Genomic DNA, 19,401 nt, shown 5'->3' with positions numbered 1-19,401 from the left:
CCCAGTTTGTTCATCCTACTTAAAGCACTGATGTTTCCTAAGAGCTAGAGGGTGGATCACGAAGCTGGGGAACCCTGTGGAGTCTCGGCAGTGACATTCAACATCCTGTGATTCTAGGCAAATCATTTGATCTCCTGGTGCCTAACAAAATGAATGTGTCTGTCTGTAACGTAACTGGTGCTCAATGAAACCGGTTTGTGCTGTATAATACTCCCCAAAAAATAAAATCACTAGTAAAATAAAAATGTCTCTGGCTCACGCCCCCAAAAGAAAGGTTTTGTACATTATTTCCGCATATGCAATTAATAACATGCCAGCTGGTAACACTACGCGCCCTGTAAAGCGTAAAGAATGTCTCGTACATGCACTCTTTATAGATTGGTGGAGAGGTAATTCGACCTTTAAAAAGAAAAGATATGGTTGAGTAGAGATTTTTCATTATCTTTCCTTCAATAAAGCCAGCTATATTGCGTCAGCAGGACAGATAGGTCCCACCCTCTCAAATTTTAAAACATCCCTATTCCAGGGATTACCAAATCCGCTGCTATTTTGTGACACACGCGCACAATAAAATCATGCAACGTGTGATATGCCAGACTAGAATCGGGGTCAGGATAAGGGCGCGCTCATGCGCGTACTGATGTTTTTCTGGTTCTGGCATGTTTACGTTTCGAAAAAGTCTAGCCAGGCTAGAGCCTTGCCGATCTGCTCTCAACAGCGTTTTAACCAGGCAGCCATATTTAAATAATGTACCTCCTTCTTTCTGGGAGGAGTAAATATAAATGTATACAGGTAAACCATTCGCGCTGTAAACAAAAACTATTTGTTAAACTTCAGTTTAAAAGCTTTAAATAATACATCATAATGTATATAATGTATATCAAACAATTCGTTAACCGAGCAGTATGAAAATTAAGTAAACTCCGAATATACATATATTTTTTCATACATACATACTTATTCGTTTCGAATTGGTGGGTATTTTTTCAACAAAAGGGGAAGCAAACATAAATATATATATGGTTACTACGTTTAGTTCAAGCTGCCGCTGGTGTAATTATGACCGTATCTGTTTTTCAGGGGGAGAGCACCTAAGGTTTACTTCCTGTTTAAAGCAGCATTGGTTTAAAACTAAAGGACACAAGTGCCTTCGTTTTCGCTCTACCTCGAGGGAAACAGAAAAGGGAACCAGTTTTCTCTTTGGGGCAGCTAGGCGCTTAGCCGTTTTAGAATATCAGCATTTCATATTTTCTCGAAATAAAAAAAATATGGGTTAAGTTGCTATGGGGATGCTGACAACGATTGCGATTAAGTTTTGCGCTGTTGCACTGTACGGTATTGCTTTGAATTTAAATGTATTTGGTCAATGATACCAACCCGTTTGTGGTTGCTGTGATATTTTGGGTGTGGAGTACTCTAACATTTTGAACATATTGGTACTTTTTTTATTAACTTCTCCTTGGATTGAAACTTAACTTCTCTATTTCAAGATGGCCGCTATGTGTTACAATTCTACCAAGAACATCCACGTCGTCTGTAAATTCCGTGTTCATTAATTTTTTTTCACTCCCCTCTGGCCTGCGCAAGTCCCTCCTGGCTTGATTGGCGGCTCTGCCTCCCCCCTCTGCTCCTGGTGGTGGCTGGGAGAGGAACGGCTTGGCAGGAACGAGAGCGTTACTGCTAGTGCAGACGTGGTGTTAGGAGCCGCTGCAGCAGGGTGGGAGGAGGAGGAGGAGGAAGAAAGGAGTCGAAGCACACAGCAGCAGAGGAGCCACCGCTGCCGCCAGGCCCCTGTTAGTAACACCATGGCTATCCGCAAGAAGACCAACAAGAACCCGCCCGTGCTCAGCCATGAGTTTATTATACAGAACCACGCAGACATTGTGTCGTGCCTAGCTATGGTCTTTCTGCTTGGGCTCATGTTCGAGGTAAGCCGAGGGGAGACTCTGGACTCACACCCTGGGGTGGGCGGCATGGGCTCACTAGGCAGGCAGTGGCCAAGTACTCTACTTAAATCGGAGATTGATGTTATCCCCGCAGCAGCGTGAGCAAGCTAGTCAAGCTTGGGGCACCCGTTTACCTCACAAGGAAACAAGCGGAAAACACCCACCCTGGGCTCCCTTTGAATACCAACCCTCCTCTACTGAATGCCGTTCTGAAGGCCAGAATAAGGGGGAATTCGATGAGTAATCTGACGCCTCTAACCGCAACACAGGTTATTTATTGGTGGCAGCACCATCTGGTAGTAGAAGGTCCCCGTTATTTGTGAGTTCGCAAATCAATAATGGATGTGTCAATAGTCTACCATGTCTACTTGATGTACAGAAGGGGAGGGACGCTCTAATAATGTTTGCTCAGAAATAATGTGTCATTGGTCAGCCCACGAGTTTCTAGTTTATCGTTGGTAGAAACGCAGACGAGCAGTAAAGTACCAGGTAAAATTCCACCAGTGGCATTGCTTTAAATGGCAGTAAGTACCCTCACTTCTGTAATTTGATAGGGAGGGTACCATCACTGGTGCAGATAATGGAAGCGTACTAGCATGCCTCAGAAGCAAGCAAGTACTCTGGGATAGTGAGTGATTACACTTATGTATTCACATGCCGAGCAGTGCAAGGTAGGCAGACAGGGTCGGCTGTGGACGCAAGAATGATGGCCTATGTGAAAGAAGGTTGTTGAATGAGCGTGAGGCTGTACGTGGCAGGGGGACCACAGCAATGCAATACAGTAATGTCGATAAAGCTTGGTCTGGTGAGTGATTGTATCATACTGCGGAAGAGGCTGGATACTGACGGAGTGACCACCCAAAGACAACGTGGCATGCGTGCAGCACATGCCGGTTAGTGGTTCTCGGTAATAGTGCATTTCTGACATGCGCCCAGTGCCCCCTTGAAAATAGGCCCACTTATTCCAGCATGAGAGCGATAGGGATGTGGGGGTGGGCACGGCCGTTTCGGAGATGGAAGCCTTTGTCTCTGCAGTGTATTCTGATGGGCAAAGTATCTAATTTACTCGATTATATCTGAGATGCCACTCTCAGGATGCCATTGGAGGGACTGCAAATCCCAGCAGGAGAGGGGAGGGATTTAAGAGGGAGTGTGTGAAGGATGACGTGTACCTGGCGCTTAAGCACTGGCTGGCAACCTGGGCAACTTTTTTTCACGCACACTGACACGCGAGATTTTACATCAGTTTTACATCAGTATAGCTCGTTGTCACTACATGTTTTGTGATGTTTACAGCAGTATGTGACCAACAGAAGAAAACCGTTGGTAATCAACTAGGAGCGCACATATCGTGGACTATGCTAGAGTCGGCTTTGTACCTGAATCTAGTAATTGTAATGACTTGGCCAGAGTAGGAAGTTAAGTTACATTGTTTTTATGTAACACATCCTGTTTTTTCATGTCCACTTGTTTTTAGTTAGGTTCATAGGCCAGGCGATTGTTTAACAAACTGGAAGTTGCTGTTAGTGGTATGATAAGATTTAAAGGCTTTCACTTATTTATTTTATTTTATTTATTTCAAAGATTTTATATAGCGCTACTGGACTCAAGAGTATCAGAGCGCTTTACAAGGATGGTGAACATCTATATCTATACTACTATTATAAAGAGAGAACACAAACCTTTTGGCAAGGTAAACTCGGGAACCACAGCGCCAATCCACACACCCAATACATTGTTGTAATCCTCAAGGTGTGCAGATGGACATGGGCTATAGAAAAAAAAGAAAACGTAAATGTAAAAATATAACTTAAAAAAAAATGTAGTGCCCTGAAAGTAGCGCCGGCCGCGACGTAGCGCTGGCCGCAATGTATGTGATGACGAGAAGGAGCGGCGGTGAAGTGAGGAGCGCAGGGAGGAGCGGCAGCTCAGGTGCGTCATGACGAGGAGGAGTGGCAGTGAAGTGAGGAGCGCGGGAAGGAGCGGCGGCTCAGGTAAGGCTCTGGGACACGGGAAATGTCGGGGCGGGAGGGAGCCGGTGCGGGAGGTTGGCCCTGAACAAATACGGCTGAGGTAAGGCTCCGGCTCTGTGGGCAGCATTTCAGGCTTGCGTGCACTCCCGCCCGCCACGACATTGTCCGGGACACAGACAATGTCGTGGCGGGCGGGGACCGGTGCGGGAGTGCACGCAAGCCTGAAATGCTGCCCCCAGCCCCCTTCTGCCCCAGGCAACGCTGGGGCGGGCTGCTAGTACACAATAATAGACTAGTGTGAGCAGGTGCTCATTGTTGAAGAATGCTAAACAATGCGGGTGAGGGTTCCCATTTTTTTTTTATAAAGAAATGTTTCTGGGGATACTTTTGTGAGGAAGATTCACAAGCAAATTCCCCAATTTAAGAAGTCGTCTCCCTCCTGCCCATAGTATGCCAGTGGCTTTTGTGCCATTTTAATTTCTATAATACGTTACCCAGAGTCTTCCGTTTTCACTGCATAATTAAACCCTTCCATTACCATAATACAAATGACCTAACCATCCTATAAATAAAGCAACAGATTTCTAAAAAGGTGAAATGCTGTTGTGTTCAGTTATTGGTTACCCCCTTCGTCGTTAAAAGTGTAAATGGTAATGATACCTTGTAGGGTACTTTTCAGTGAAATCAACATCCGTCTTAATTTCTTTATACAGAAATCGTTCAATTGTTGTCTCGCAATCTTTTTAGAGATAGCACGTTGACACACCAACTTATTTTGAAATCTTTATGTATATCCACAAGTAGCGTTACATAGCATCTTCGAAAATATCCATTGTGAGGATTCTGTTTCGAGCAGTGTTCGTTCTGTCGCCCCTCTATTCTAGTGGCTGTTCTAGCAACTGCGCCAATCCCTGTTGTCTCCTAGGTTATGCACTCCTTTGGTAATGTGTGTCATCACGTTAGCTCCCCTGTTGGCAGTTCTTCGGGGGATTTCCATTCCGTGTCTGGACCACTGTTGGTGATTGGGGCTTCTCTTTCCTTGTATTGTTCAGACAGTGCTGGTTCTTCTGTCTTCTCAGGATTCCTGTGTGGCTGCGCTGTAGTCACATTGCGTTCCATTTCGGGATCGCATATTTGTTGGGGGCCCAAATTCGGATGGTTCTGGGCATTGTGCGACGTTGCCCGGCCTCATGGATACTGTGGATTCATCCACATCCACTGGAGCTTTGTTCGGCTCCTGTTCCGGTAGTCTCCGTTTGGATGTGTTTGCCTTTTTCCCTGGGTTTTAGCAACAGTTTTTTGGTTTCAGGGTTGGAAGCCCTGTCGTGTCCTTGTCAGTTGTCACATCCCTCCATTTCCTGTGATCCAATGGTCTGCTTTGGGTGGGGGATATAGGGGCTCATGTTGTACTGGTGGCTCCTGCATGATCACGCTCTCTGGTTTCGGCTGTTGTAGGTGACAATGGTGTGTCTGGAGTGACCGCTTCCATTGGTTCAGTTTCCCCTGCGGTCTCAGAGTTTCCTGGTGCCCTCTCTGGGTAGGTGTGCTGGTTGGCTTCATGTGCAGTCTCTCAGCCTCTGTCTCCTCTTTTGTGATGGCTTTCAGAAGGTTGCTGCCAGGTCTTATGCTACAGTCGTTTCCCGCTTACTGTGATCAGCCGCATGTGGTTCCGCTTTCAGTTTCTCTTCCCCGGGTGCTGGTGTCCCTCCCAGATGGGCTTTTAAGGCTTTACGACCCACTGTTTGTGGGGGTCTGATGGTCGGTCTGGCTCTGGTCTCCTGGAATGCCACCTTTCCGTCCTTTTCCTGTGGCGTGTCTGTCGTGGGATTTGCGGGCTTGTCAGTGTTCTCCCAGGGTGGGCTTGTCTGTGCGGCTGCTCCTTCTGTCGTTGTTGGTGTTTTTTTTTCGGGTGGTAGTAACATCTGCTCGCCAGCTGGGAGTGCTCAACTTGTTGTCTTGTCTTCTTTGGTGTATTTGGTTCTGGTATTTGGCTCCGTAGTGCTGTCCACTGTTTGAAAATGGGCTGTCTTATTTGTTTGACCTTGCTGTGCCTTTTATTTTCTGTTGGGTTTTTTGGTCTGCAGAAAACTGTACAGATGTCTTGTATTTTTTTGGGTGAGGGGTGGCTTAGTATGTCTCATTATGTAATCGAAATAAGCGAGGGATGAGGAGGTAATACTCTTATTACTCACCAGTAGTTTCATTACTCCATGTCCTACTCTCGCTTATCTTTATTATGGCCCTCCCTCCCTGTAGTCAAGCCTACAGTCTACGGCAGCTTGGTATGTATAGGAGTTGTGCAGGGGGCGGGATATTTTTATATTGGTAGGAGGTGTGTACAATGGCACAGGGGCTTCATTATATAATGGAGATACGCGAGAGTAGGGCTGGGAGTAATGCAGTTGCCTGTAAGTAAACATTGTTCCCCTCCAAACCAGTCTGACCTTTTCATGCACAGATCTGATGGTAACTTGGAGACGTTAATGTGCTAAGACGTCACAAATTTTAGAGCGAGTAAATCTATTCCTATATGTGAACATATGCAGCATGCAGTTTAGTGTTGGAGACACAGTCACAGGTGTATTTCTTACTCCATTATCCTCCCATAGTGAGGAAATTTGCCAATGGGTAACCATTTACTCATCTCTACCCTTCTCTGTGAAGGTCATGCTTGTCTGCAACAATACAAAACAAGCATTGGCATAGCCAATAGGTCTCGCGTTTGGGACCTTATAAGTGTTTAGTTATCCAGCACAATATCCATGGTGCAACAATGTCCAGTGTTGCATGGCTAAACACTTATAAGGTCCCAAAGGCGAAATCTATTGGCTATGCCAATGTTTGTTTAAATGTTTTCTGTGTCTTTAATAATTTGTAATATTACTTGACTGGGCACACACTGATTAGTTACTCATTATCGTTAAATACATAAATGTGTACGAGATATCTTGTGAAGCCTTGTAATGCAACCACCACAAAATTCACAAATAGGGCTATTTCTGCCACAGCTGCACAGGCGGAGCGGTAACATGCGCTCGTCTCCGCTGGATGAACCCATAAGAAGTGTCCTTTTGAATAGCAAGGAAGAAACAAAACAGGGAGCGATGTTCGGCTCCCTAATGCTTTAAGAATTATATGGTCAGTGTATGGTTATCACACACTCATTTCTGCGAGGCATGCTGCGTCTTGTACTTGTCAGCCAATCCGACAGGAGCTCAAAGACAGATGATGCGCCCCCCCCCCCCGCCTTGCCGGCACGCAGACGCGCAATTAGACATGACTTTCAGCGCTAACAGCCATAGCGTCCGAGGCCTCTGTGTCCGGCCCTTGGGGGCGCGCAGAGAGACTGCGCAGGGCCCAGAGCCCGATGGCCCAGAGCCCGATAGCAGCAGCCCTCGGTGGCAAGTCTCCAAACTGCTGTCTTCCTTGGCAGCGCTGTTTCTGGGTCTTAAGCGCGAGCCTGGTGTCAAGGAAAGACTCAGGAAAATGCAAAGTGATCGTGCCTGACTGATGCAAATCTACAGCGCCGTCCCGGGAGTCCTAAAATAGCCTTTGTCTCAAACGTGGTGATGATTCCAGGGCTTGCGAAAAGAACGTGCGGATATTAATTCACATTGGCTTCGGCTTGTTGTTCTGAATAGTTGTTTGCGAGGAATATCCACCCCTTCCACCTCTTAAGTGAGTGAAATGCTAACAAAGTGTTTCTCTGTATTAAAAACCGCAAGTTATATTTTAAGTGAGGTGCAGAAGAGAAGAAACAGAATATGAATTGCAGTAAGGTTTGGCAGAGGCGGTGTAAGGGTGTAGGGTGCAATGGCCAGCAGCAAAAAACGAATCATGATAGCATTAACGAGAAGGTGGTAACCGAGGTACTCGCCCACTGTAACAACTGGGGTAGAAAGTCTTGTAGAGAGCTATGTAGCTAATTGCTGTGGCTTATGCTTCGTTTAACAAGCGTGCGCCCCTCGCTCTGAAAGGAGGCAGCAGGAGGAGGGGGGCCTGCGCCGGTTTCCCTTGCGGGAGCGAGCAGGGACCAGCTATTAATTACAAACTGATGGTTTTGAAAGCTCGCTCCCGCAAGGGAATCGCCAAACGTGCACACGTTTCCATTGAAAGCAATGCAACGCATGCACATTTTTGGGCGAAAAAGCAAACCGATTCCTAAAGGTCTTTTTCCTAAGCGCAGTGCGCTCTGCGTAGGCGAGACCTAAAGTCATATGTAAAATTCCCATGGCCTTCCAGGTATTTCTATTAACCTCTCTTATCTGCCTTCTTGAAGTGCACACTATCATATAGATGGACTAAACAGAGAACCCAGTCTTAGGCTGTGCCCTACTTTCTTAGCTATGCCTATCTACCACTGGTACCAATGCCTAATTTGTGGGGGGAAAGTGCAGGTGTCTGAAGCTCTGCTCAGAAGCTGCCATCCTGCCAAGCCAAGCCTGGTAGTCTTCCATCTACTAACTGGCAATCCCTGACCCTTTTTCTCGATCTTACAAGCTCCTGCTTTCTCCCTCTTGTGAAGGTTTTGCCATCTTTCTCTGCCTCCGTCTTTACGATCATCGTCTTTCTCCCCCACTTGCACTCTGTAAATATCTGATGCAAAAAAATAAGTTCCAGTCCCCACAAATAAATGTTGGTCGCCCCACCCCTCCAACAACTTGCTCAAGTTAAGCTCTCATTGGTACACTCAGTTGTTAGTCCCCCTACCATAATTCTGAATGTTCCCTCAACTACTTTAATGCTTTTACTACTCAAAGGGCATATTCTGATTGGGCGACGTTTACCCATAGGCATTTCAAGGTGTCTAATACTAAAATAAGTGACATGGCAGTCAGGTGTGGTGTTATCATCTTTATCGCCAATTATTATTGTTATATCATGGTTGACATTATCAGTCTTTTTTCATTCTGGCAACTATCCCAAACCTCTCTATTTTCACATTCAATCGATTTTATGGCGCAGCACAGAGACAAATATTATGCATATGTTCTTTATTGCCCTCTCACAGCAGCAATAAAGTTAAACATTGAAATAGAAGTATAACCTTAAAACATTCAAAACATGTATAAATACCCAAGCATGTTGCCATCTTCTTTCTTTGTTGCTGCTCACGCACATAAAATAACTTTTCATAAGTCTGAGTATTTATGAATGTTTGAAATGGTTTATGTATGGATTTTTATATTGAGGTTTGTGATTAATAGAAATGCATTTGTAATTCATGTCTTCGTGTGATGTTGAATGTGGTGGTAAATGTATTTTCATGCTTATTTGTGTAAAAGTTGATAGGTTAATGGATTCGAGGCTGATGATCGTAAGAAATGACAAGGCTTGAATTCTTGATTCCTTTATCCTTTTTGTTAAATTACGGCAGCTGAGCGCAGTAAATTTGGATGAATTTAGTTTTTGTAAGTGGGAGTGGATAATCGGCAGCACGTATGATTTCTTTTGAATGCATGTGAGGCTGTCAGCCCACTGAAGGCGCGCCTCATTTTTTCAAAGCTAGAATCTATTGACAGGGGCTCACTCAAGGTGAACCCCAAGCCTGAGTAAAGGTAACTCTTGCAACCTCATACTGAGCTGTGAAGTGACTGACAGTTTTTCGAGGTACAGTACATGCCTTTCTTATTTCATCTCTTTGAGAGAGCTGCCTACTGGGCTGCCTTGCTAAAGTGTTTTCTATTGAAGTTTCGTTTATAAAAGGTGAGGGTAAAACCACTAGACTAGCATGGCTGGGGCATATCTTGTGGGTAGAGATTATTTGAATTGTAACAAAATAAATGTAATTTGTCCATTTAGGACAATCTGTGCATAGATATGCCAGACTGTGATCATATTCCAGGCTGTACTTTGTTTATAGTGGACATGATGGCTGGTATGTCAGTTTCCTCAAAACCCCATCCCCCAAACAAGTCTTTGACTGTTGGGTGCAATAGTTTGCCAACTTTCTTTAGTTTAGATTTCATCTGCTATATTTCTACCCCCCCCCCCTTTTTATTTAATTGTTGGCATTTACCCAGAGCTTTGCCTGGGACGGATCCATTTTGACACCATGGCCAATTCAAATGTCCGGACCATAGATTCCCTCCTCCTGAACACCACAAAATTAAACACAGAAGGAAAATGCACTGTTTCTGATTTGAGTAAGAACTTGAATTTCAAACAAAGCTAAAATGTAGGTAACCCAATGTTTTGCCTCAATAGATACTCACTTTGAATAGGTGGTATATTGTATGTTGTCTTGGTCTTGAGGAGCCATTGCTGGTCTCGTTGGGCAGACCAGATAGTGAATTTTAAACAGTGGATTGGGGCAAGCCTAGGTTCTTGGAACAATGTGTTGGGTGACGGTAAGCCGTATGGCGCAGTAAGGAGGATCTGCCTGACTAACTGAAAGCCCAGTTGACTGAAGACCTGCATGGATGATGGCTTGAGGAATTGAGACCTCCAAGGAGCCAAGAGGTAGCTGAGCCTACTTGGACCAAAAGCCAAAAAATACAGGCAAACACTGGTAAGAGATGGACACCTGAACTACCCCACACAGTACTACTTCTGTCCCAATTGAAAAGGAGTATGGCTGGTTTTATTCATATCTGATCCTGAAAATTATAACTGTGTCTTTGCTGAAAATCCTGTTGCCAAATTCCCAGTAGCCATTTGAACACCAAGGCTCTAGGCACCCCAGAACGTCAACATTGACTCTTTTTGCAGGGAAGTATGCAGCTGAAGTTTCAACCCACTGATGTGTTTGTTGAACCACAAACCGGAGATCATTGAAACAGAAGGCAAGACTTTTCCTCGCAATTTTCCAACATTGTATTTTTTTGTAACCTTTTGCACTGCAGAGGCATAGAATTTCTCATAAATTCTCCTTGCCCAATGCTCCAAAAATCCACCTGTCCTCTAAAATAAAATTCACCAGCCCCACCACCTACTAAAATTTATTGGAGCAGTCAGAAATTGCCCCCTCTTACAATTTTTGTACACTTCCAAAATGCTTCAATAATAAAGTTATTGGAGCCACTTTGCAATTCTTAACTATTCACATCTACCTTTTTTTACCAGTGTTCCTCATCTCTTATACCCTTCCCTCTTGTGCGCTCTTTCTTCCACCTCTTATAGGCACATTCTCTGGACCAGTTCAGTCTCAAGCAGTCTATTGTCTCGATCACCCCCCCCCCCTCTAAATCATTTTGATAGCGCCCTCTCACTCTCTCCCTTATTTATCTTCAATGCACTCTTACATGTCAGGTGCTCCTTATTCCATCCCGTCACATGTACTATGTATTGCTGTGTCCTGTATCCTCAAGATAATTCATACTTGTCAGTCACTCTCACTGATCTCCATATCAACTTCAAGTATTCCAGATCTTCATTAGCTAGTCTCTTCTTAATTCCTCTTAGGTATTCTATATTTTCCCATCTCCCATATAAGGAACCTGATTCCTCACTATAATTATTTTTATCTTGCACCAATCTGTGTTTCTATCCATTTTATCATCTTCACAAATACTCAAACAATCTCCTCTGTCAGGCAGGGGGTTGTACACAGATAACTCGTCCTATGTGAGCACCCACCCAGGAAAAAATGGCACATCCTAAAACATCTGTCCGCTCTAGTTCATAGCTGCCATGTGAATACCATTGGCCAGTCCTGGCTTTTTAGTCAGCCACCTGTTGCATTTTGAGACTCATAGTTTTGATTTATTGAATGCAGAAACGTGTTAATGTTTCTAGGGGAGTTTCATTATATAGTGCTCCCATGACTGTAATTTTAATTATGCGATATTGAGGTTCGGCATCGAAGTAAAGCACACCAGCATCCACCGTCTGCACATTTTTAGGTTTCCCCTGGCGAAATTTAATCTTATCTCAGTATTGGGGACTTGAACCCGCCCCTTCTTCCATCGGCTAACTCCATAAATGGAGGCTAGCCATTGGAAGAGATGGTTGTCAATCACTCTTTCCCCTGTCAAGACGCGATTCATGGGCGTTTCTGGGTCTTTTTTAAGTCCCGCCCCTTTTGTCATCATGCCTTTCTCGGCGTTTTTTGTTGCCGGGACTTCATACGACCGGTAAGCATTTCTCCTTTCCCCACCGTTCACCTCAGCGATTCAGAGTACACCCTTTCACGTTCCCCACGTTTCTTTTAGTGTTACGAGCACTTTTCACTGCTTGTTTTTTATTTAAAAACTAAAATGGAGGCCGGTTCCTCGCCCTGAGGATTATCGCACCGCTTCTCCCGCTGGGTTCTCAATGTTGACATGTAACAAGGCCGGCAGCAGAATGGTGGTCGATGCCGCCGGGTCCAATGGGCCCTTCCCGCCGGGTCACACATCAGAGGTGAGCTGCTGCGCGAGGCAGTGTTCAGGGAATGTGTGGTGACTACATGGCCATTGTGAGAGCTGTACATAACATGCAGGAAGTCTCTGACAGTCAGCCTTACACTGTTTTTGGCCGCTAGGTTGGGATGCACCTTTGTGTTTTTCTTCAGCATTTAGCAGATCTAGAGAATTGCTCAGATTTGAAGCAGATTCTGTCGATTTCTGTTTTTCTATCCCCTCTCCCGTCTTGGAGCTATGCTTGATGTCAAAGGATGTGAAGTCACTTCCCTAGTAAGGTATGGGTTGGGGGCTGCGCAAAGCCAAGTTTACGTGTAGCGTAAAAGCAAAATATGTTTGTTCTCTGCTGTTGTTGTTTTTTTTTTTTAAACATAATCGGCTTTTCTAAAGAAAGAATCTTGAAGTGCGACCGTGAAAAGAACTGTCAGGAGGATAGGTGGTGACTGTGCTTAAAAGATATGTTCTATTATGCTGCTGCTGTCTCTGTCCTAAAGCTTGAACGTGATTGTCAAACAGCCCCCTGTGAAGCACTAGGGGCGTTGCTTGGTTCACTGTTAGGACCAATTTGTTTATTGGAATCGGTAGAGAGGTTTTATAAAAGACTCGTGTACGGTAGATTGTGTATTTTGGCTGCACAGAATTATTTCAAAATCGTAAAGAATGTTGACAGCGTGAGTGAATCTTCGACTACTTGACCTAGAGTGGGAAGGGTTTTCCTCGAAGTTCGGAACCCGGATGTCACCGAAATAGGCACACTTAGTAAAAAAAAAAAATGCATGTAAATATTGCTATTTAACATTGCTGGCAACAAGGATTACCGTAAATATCTCTGAAAAAACATGCATTCACGTTAAGACATTGATTCTTTAATAATTGACTCGAAATAGACCCCAAAAGACATTCTGTCTTGTGTGAAATTGGAGCCAATCCTCAAATGGGAAAACCGTAAATAGTTTGTGGAGTGATCACATGTTTTAGGTAAAGACCTTTCACAATAATTGCACCCATGAAATAAAGTTACCAAACTCGACCCGCCAGGCATTTTTTTGATCCAAAAGCCAATGCTCGTTCCGTTTGTGTCGTGCCATTGTCCTAAATGTCCGGCTGTAGTTTTCTGTAAGTCACACCTGGATTTTGCACTGTATATCGTGGGTGACGGGCCTGGGCATGCAGTGTGTTTTGGTATAAAGCTTCATGTGTAGGGTATGGTAGTTGAACTGCACATCATAGGCTACATAGGTGGGTGCTTGCAGTGTATTTTGGTGACATAGGTCTGCTCAGTATAGGTGACATAGCAGAGTGCTTACAATATGTGAACGAGCTAAGTTGAATATATATGTACAAAATAAGCATGCATTCTTTACAGTGTGCAGCTGCCAGAATGTGTACTCATTACAGAGCGTTGGTGAACAGTCCTCAACGTATTTCCTGTTCTTTGTGTTTTGGGGCTCTGTGTGTATTGGGGCTTTGTCTGTGTGGCTAGCTTTTTTTGTAGGTGTGTCTGTGTGTGTGTGTGGGTGGCTGTGTGTGTGTGTGGGTGGCTGTGTGTGTGTGTGGGTGGCTGTGTGTGTGGGTGGCTGTGTGTATGTGTGGGTGGCTGTGTGTGTGTGTGGGTGGCTGTGTGTGTGGGTGGCTGTGTGTGTGTGTGTGTGGGTGGCTGTGTGTGTGTGTGGGTGGCTGTGTGTGTGTGTGTGTGTGGGTGGCTGTGTGTGTGTGGGTGGGTCTGTGTGTGTGGGTGGTTCTGTTTGTGTGGCTGTGTGTGTGTGTGGTGCAAATGCATTATTAGGTCTCGCATTTGCGAGAGATTAAGCTATTGGCATTGTAAATGACCATGCCATTTATTTATCGGTGTTAAAAACCAACACATAAATAAAAAAATTGTCATTTACAATGCCAATAGCTCTAACTTTTACAAAGGCGAAACCATTGCATTGTAAATGCTTGTTATGTTATTGAGGGTAACTCACATCCGAGTGATGCTGTCCAGTCAGTCAGTGTACTATTCAACATGCCACACCCTAAAGTCTTGCTAAGAGCTCCCAAGGGAGCGCACAAAATATCGTTAACTTGGTCGCGGCCAGGGGGAATTTGATGGTGACGCAAGCCACTGGCAGTGATTGGGTGAAGTTTGCCTTACCTTTTTTTCTCTTTCTTTTAAATACTAGATAGAAGGCTTAATGAACTGTGACATCATTTCTACTTTGCTTTGTACAAAGGGCTATTGAATGTTTACTGTACATATCAGGTCATGTGCGACACTGTCGAAGAATCTGAACGTTTATGGTATCGGTATGTTGCATTTTGGAACACAAACTTAACTTTTTTGTTAGTACGAGCTCAGAAATTGATATGAGTTGATAAGTTTCATGCAGGACATAAGTCCTAGGGCAGCAATGAATAAAGGCTACCTTATTTTGTATGTGTCCCTTTTTTTCACTTTTGATTTATTGATGTGCAGTGCTATGCACAGTATAATTTACACTAGATTAGGGCTGTGTCCAATTCTTTAGCTGAAAATGTAAAGAAAACATCCAGAGCACGCCAGTCCGCAGTTTTTGAAGTTAACTTATTTTATCACTTTGTATTGCGGCACTTGAAGTTTTGTCTTTGAAAAGTGCTAAGTCAGAACTGAATGACCGGCATAGTGCAACTTTAAAGTTCTGAGCACCCAGTCCGATATTGTCTGTGACCTTGTTAATTTATTTCTTCTTTCTGTTACGAACTTGTATATTTTCTTTTGTGAGAAAAATTCCAAAACAATCTTTCTGCATTGACAAGTGCTGTATTTAGTATCATGTCAGTAATCCTTGTTTGCTATCACAACATAACACTTATTTGAAGATGCTGTATCGCTACCTTTAGAATAAAGAAAATTAATAATGATACTTGCTGTGATAACACACGCAAGAAAGCAGCTGGATCCTGCTCATCTCATAGCCTGGTTCAAAACTGGGATGAAGCAGAGGTTGCCCTGATGCTGAGCTGAAAATGCAATCACTCAATCATTTTCCGAGACTGTTGGCTGAGGTGCAGAAATATTTTTCTTTGAAGCAGACAACAAAGGAAAGATCATTGGTCAACATGCATTTCAAGAAGATCTTAGGGTGCCCAGCCTTCTGATTCACCAAAAGCTGCTAAAAATAAATCCAAAAACACCATTATTGGTCCAGAAAGTGGTGCCAGCCCTTCCCAGAACAGGCACGCTGGGATTGGTGAATACATAGAAAACTTTCTCTTGATTGCCCAGGAGCACTGATGAGCTTGCTCCTAGACAAAGGTGTTTGTAAAGTATGTGAAGTTTTCCTACAGTTATAGGGAGGCATACATTTTCATTAAATCCCTAATTACATTGTGTTTGTTACCATACAGACCTGGGGAAAGGGGCCCTTCCTCAGTTTTGTATACTATCTGCCCTCCAGCAGTACCACTAACTTCACCAGAAGCTACCTCTTACCAGATCTCGGGGGTGCTGTCCAGAGCGAAGTTATTCAGAAGTAGGGACATATGCCAGGTCAACCAGTGGAGTGACAGTGAGAAATCCCAATGTGATTCTCCAATACTGCTTTCTCTGTTAATCTTTCTTTTTAACAGGGAAAAACATGAGTGTTCCACTGTCTGCAGTCACCCTCAATAGCAGTCCGGAGCCCACCCAAGGCAGTCTTTGTTAACAACGTTTGAAAGCAATATTGTATAACCGGATAGGGCTCCATTCCGATTAGTTTTAAACAGACGGGCTTCCTACCCACAACTGCCTCCTCTGACAAACACTTAGTATCTTTGTCTGGTAAGCTTCCAACTGCACAGATAACCCGTTTGTTTATTGTCCAGGCTCACAGGCAATAAAAAACATTTGAGTAGCCACCCCAGCCATTCGCAACTAAATTACTAGTCCTGGGCTTTTATCCAACCAGAAGCAACTAAACATTTCCACCCTCAAAGGGGTTTATTTTGACTTCCATGATTGTCTGGCTTACAATAATTACAGGTGAAAAAGCTAGTTATAAGAATTTTGTATTGTAAACAAAATAGACATTAAAACTTCTTGTCTTTGATGTCCACCCATATGTTTTGAGAGTCTGGCTTTACATATTCCACACCTCTGGCACTGATTTTATGGCAAGGCCCGGAGGCCAATATTATGCATATCACCTTTATTGCTTCCCAAACACAGCAGCAACAAACATTAGAACTTAGAACACACCATGCTCTAGAACTCTGAACATGATTATATTGTCAGAACACAGCCATTTTCCTCTATTGTTGCTGCTCATACGCAGATAAGTCTTTGAATGTTTTGATTCAATATCTAGGTGGTTGGATGGCTTTTAAAAGACTTTAATTTAAATATGTTTGTGAGAGATTGTTTAAAACCTTGATTAGTTAATGAGGTTTTAATTACTTTAATTTATTGATAAATATTAAAACTGTTGGTTACATGTTTTTAATTGAGAATCGACGTTGCTGGAAATGTTTATGAAATGTTGAGTAGAAGCGGATTTTAAGGATTGTGAGGAAAAGGGTTTAGGCAGATATTTTGGGATCGTAAAATAGTTGAGGTAAATTTTAGGCTTAACGTGGGAGGAGTTTTGAATGCGGGGCTCGCGAGCGCGCAAGGATGGAATTTTCAAACATAACGCACTGAAGGACGAGCTGGCGTTGTGCTCAAGCGCAATGGTTAATCACGCGTCTCCGGAGGTTGGAGGCGCATTTGGAATTTAGTTTGAGTTATGACTTAAAAGAGATGCCGTACACGCATGTGTGCTGGCCATTTTAGGTGTTTGGGAGGAAACTCTATTGAATTATACAAATAGGTCGGACATATTTTAGGGTTATTCGGAAGTCTGTCAGAACAGTAAATGAAATCCGACAGACTTCGGTGGAGTCTTCATGAGGTGAAAGCGAGTTGAGTGACGGATGGATACATTTTATTAAGGAGGTTTTGGAATTTGATTTTAAAAGCTTCTAATTGGAAGTATAGAACATCGTTTGGTGATTCTGTAATATTATCTAATGAGATGATTTTGTTTTTTGTGTGGAGTTTTTATATAAAATAATAGAAATGGAAAGTTCAGAGGCAGGTGTAGTGGAAAGGATGAAGAATTACATGGGAAAGACGTTTGGAGAGATGTATGCTTCTCTCGGAAAAAAAGATTGAGAGTTCAGTAGAGAAATCAATGAACAAAAAGGATTCAAGGCTAAAGTCTGGTGAAGAGACAAATTTCTAGACAACAGAAGTTGAGGTGGTCGCAGGGGGGTCTGGTCAGGGCAGAAAAAGAGCCCAAAAAAGGAAACTTGTGGAGATGTTGGGGAAGGAGAATGAACGTAAGGTTCAGAAAGACAGCGCTATAAAGGCGAAAGGCTGTGCTATAAAGACGCGCGGCTGTGGCTTGTAATCAAGCTATAAGAGTGGCGACGTAGAGAACTTGTAGTTAAAGTATTGATGATTCAGATATCGAATAGTTCCTCAAAAAAAGAACAAGCATTTACAATGCAATGGTTTTGCCTTTGTAAAAGTTAGAGCTATTGGCATTACTCATGACATTATTTTTATTTAGGTTTTTTTTTTTAAACATAAATAAATGGCATTGTCATTTACAATGCCAATAGCGGGGCAGGAGAGCAAGCACAAGCAGCCACCTGCATGCATAGCACATACACTCAAAAATCCTTGAAAGAGAAACCATCTATATACAAACAGAAACAGATCACCTACCTCCCAGGTACAAATACACATTTAGAAAATGGAAAGTTAAATAGGACTCGTGCCAAAGGAGAATGCAAAAAAAAGCTAATTTGGAACTTTGCTTAAAATATGGCTTCTGAGGCACTGGCCTGAGCAGTCCAGCAAGCACGATGGTACACAACAGCAAAATCCACAAACACTGGCCAAAGACGGTGAGGCGGCCTAACTCTGTGACTGGCGGCCGAGGGTGTAATCGCGGCATAGGGGCAGTGCCTGTCATGTCTAAAAATGGACGTGGTGAAGCAGCCTAATTTAATGACAAGCGTCCTAACTGTGTGACTGGCGGCTGGGGGTGTAATGGGGGCAGTGCCTGTCATGTCTAAAAAACGGACATTGTGAAGCGGCCTAGCTTAGCGACCAGCGGCCGGCGGTGTTACTTTGACGTACGAGGATCGCCCTTCCTTGGAGTTCAGCGCCCCCATACCTGCTCGGGATGGCAGTCAATTACTTAGTTCGCTGTTCTTTAGCGTCTTATGGCCGCTTACAGCCCCTACAACGATCTACAAAGTCGTCCTGAATGTTTAGCCCCTAGAGACGGAAGGATCGGTAGGGTACTCTATGCTTTTTATGGTTTACCGTACAGATATATATCCACCCATGAATTAATTCATCCTTGTCTGACCAGCACTTGTTGCGCCGTGTGATCCTGCAGCACTGAGACAGCCACTCCAGGATAATTTCATAATGCTCGTGCATTGGCAAAACCAAGAGTGGTAACCTGTCATGCTACAAGTATAGAAAATATTGCTTGTATCAATGCTAAATTGCCACCAGGATGTGTTACTTCACATGACGAAGCAATTTGTAGACCATCTGGAAACCAAACAGATCTTTTTTTTTTCCTACACACTCAAGATGGTAGCCACGCCATGTGTCAATCCAAGTCGTCACAATGCTTGAACTCTTAAGAGTGTAGAAAGTACAAGAAAACAAATATTTCTAGACTTTTCAGACGATCTCTGCATTGCATGGAGACATACATCGCACAACTGGACAGCCACCATTGAATAATAAATAAAAAACAGAGCACAACAGGGTCAAGGGGAGCAAGTTAACGCTGCAGAGCTGTCAAATGGTGAAAAGTAACTGGTCGGGGAGCAACAGAGGTGGGGGAGGGTTTTTAAAAATAAAAACATTGGACGAGGAAAGGTGGGGAAAGCAACGGACATGCAAGGGGAATAGAGAGCAACACAGCACTCGCAGGGAAGGAGGCAGCAGCACACAAAGGGAAGGGAACAAGTAAATATGAGCTTCCATAGAATGCTGAAAGAAACAAACACTGACAAATCTAATAGGCCACTCGTGCACTATAGCGCCATTGGCTTTATCAATGTCTTTTAGCTATGTTTTACAGGCGCATGGCTGCTGTGAAGCAGGTCTGAAAGTTAGAGAAAAAA

At 43.8% G+C, this 19,401-nt stretch overlaps 1 protein-coding gene across 1 annotated transcript in view; it reads left to right on the top strand.

Moving 5' to 3' along the window:
• Positions 1-1,661: 1,661 nt before the first annotated feature.
• The window catches only part of TRAM1 (translocation associated membrane protein 1), a 188,198-nt gene continuing 170,458 nt past the window's right edge, over positions 1,662-19,401 (top strand). Inside the window, exon 1 of the mRNA XM_086965860.1 lies at positions 1,662-1,928. Within this exon, the coding sequence (XP_086821986.1) occupies positions 1,806-1,928 (123 nt within the window). The 5' untranslated portion in view covers positions 1,662-1,805. The remainder of the gene's footprint in view (positions 1,929-19,401) is intronic.

The sequence above is a fragment of the Lissotriton vulgaris genome, chromosome 4_1 (assembly GCF_964263255.1).
Source record: "Lissotriton vulgaris chromosome 4_1, aLisVul1.2, whole genome shotgun sequence".
In the NCBI taxonomy this organism is placed as follows: domain Eukaryota; kingdom Metazoa; phylum Chordata; class Amphibia; order Caudata; family Salamandridae; genus Lissotriton; species Lissotriton vulgaris.
This window is presented reverse-complemented; position numbering and strand designations above follow the sequence as displayed.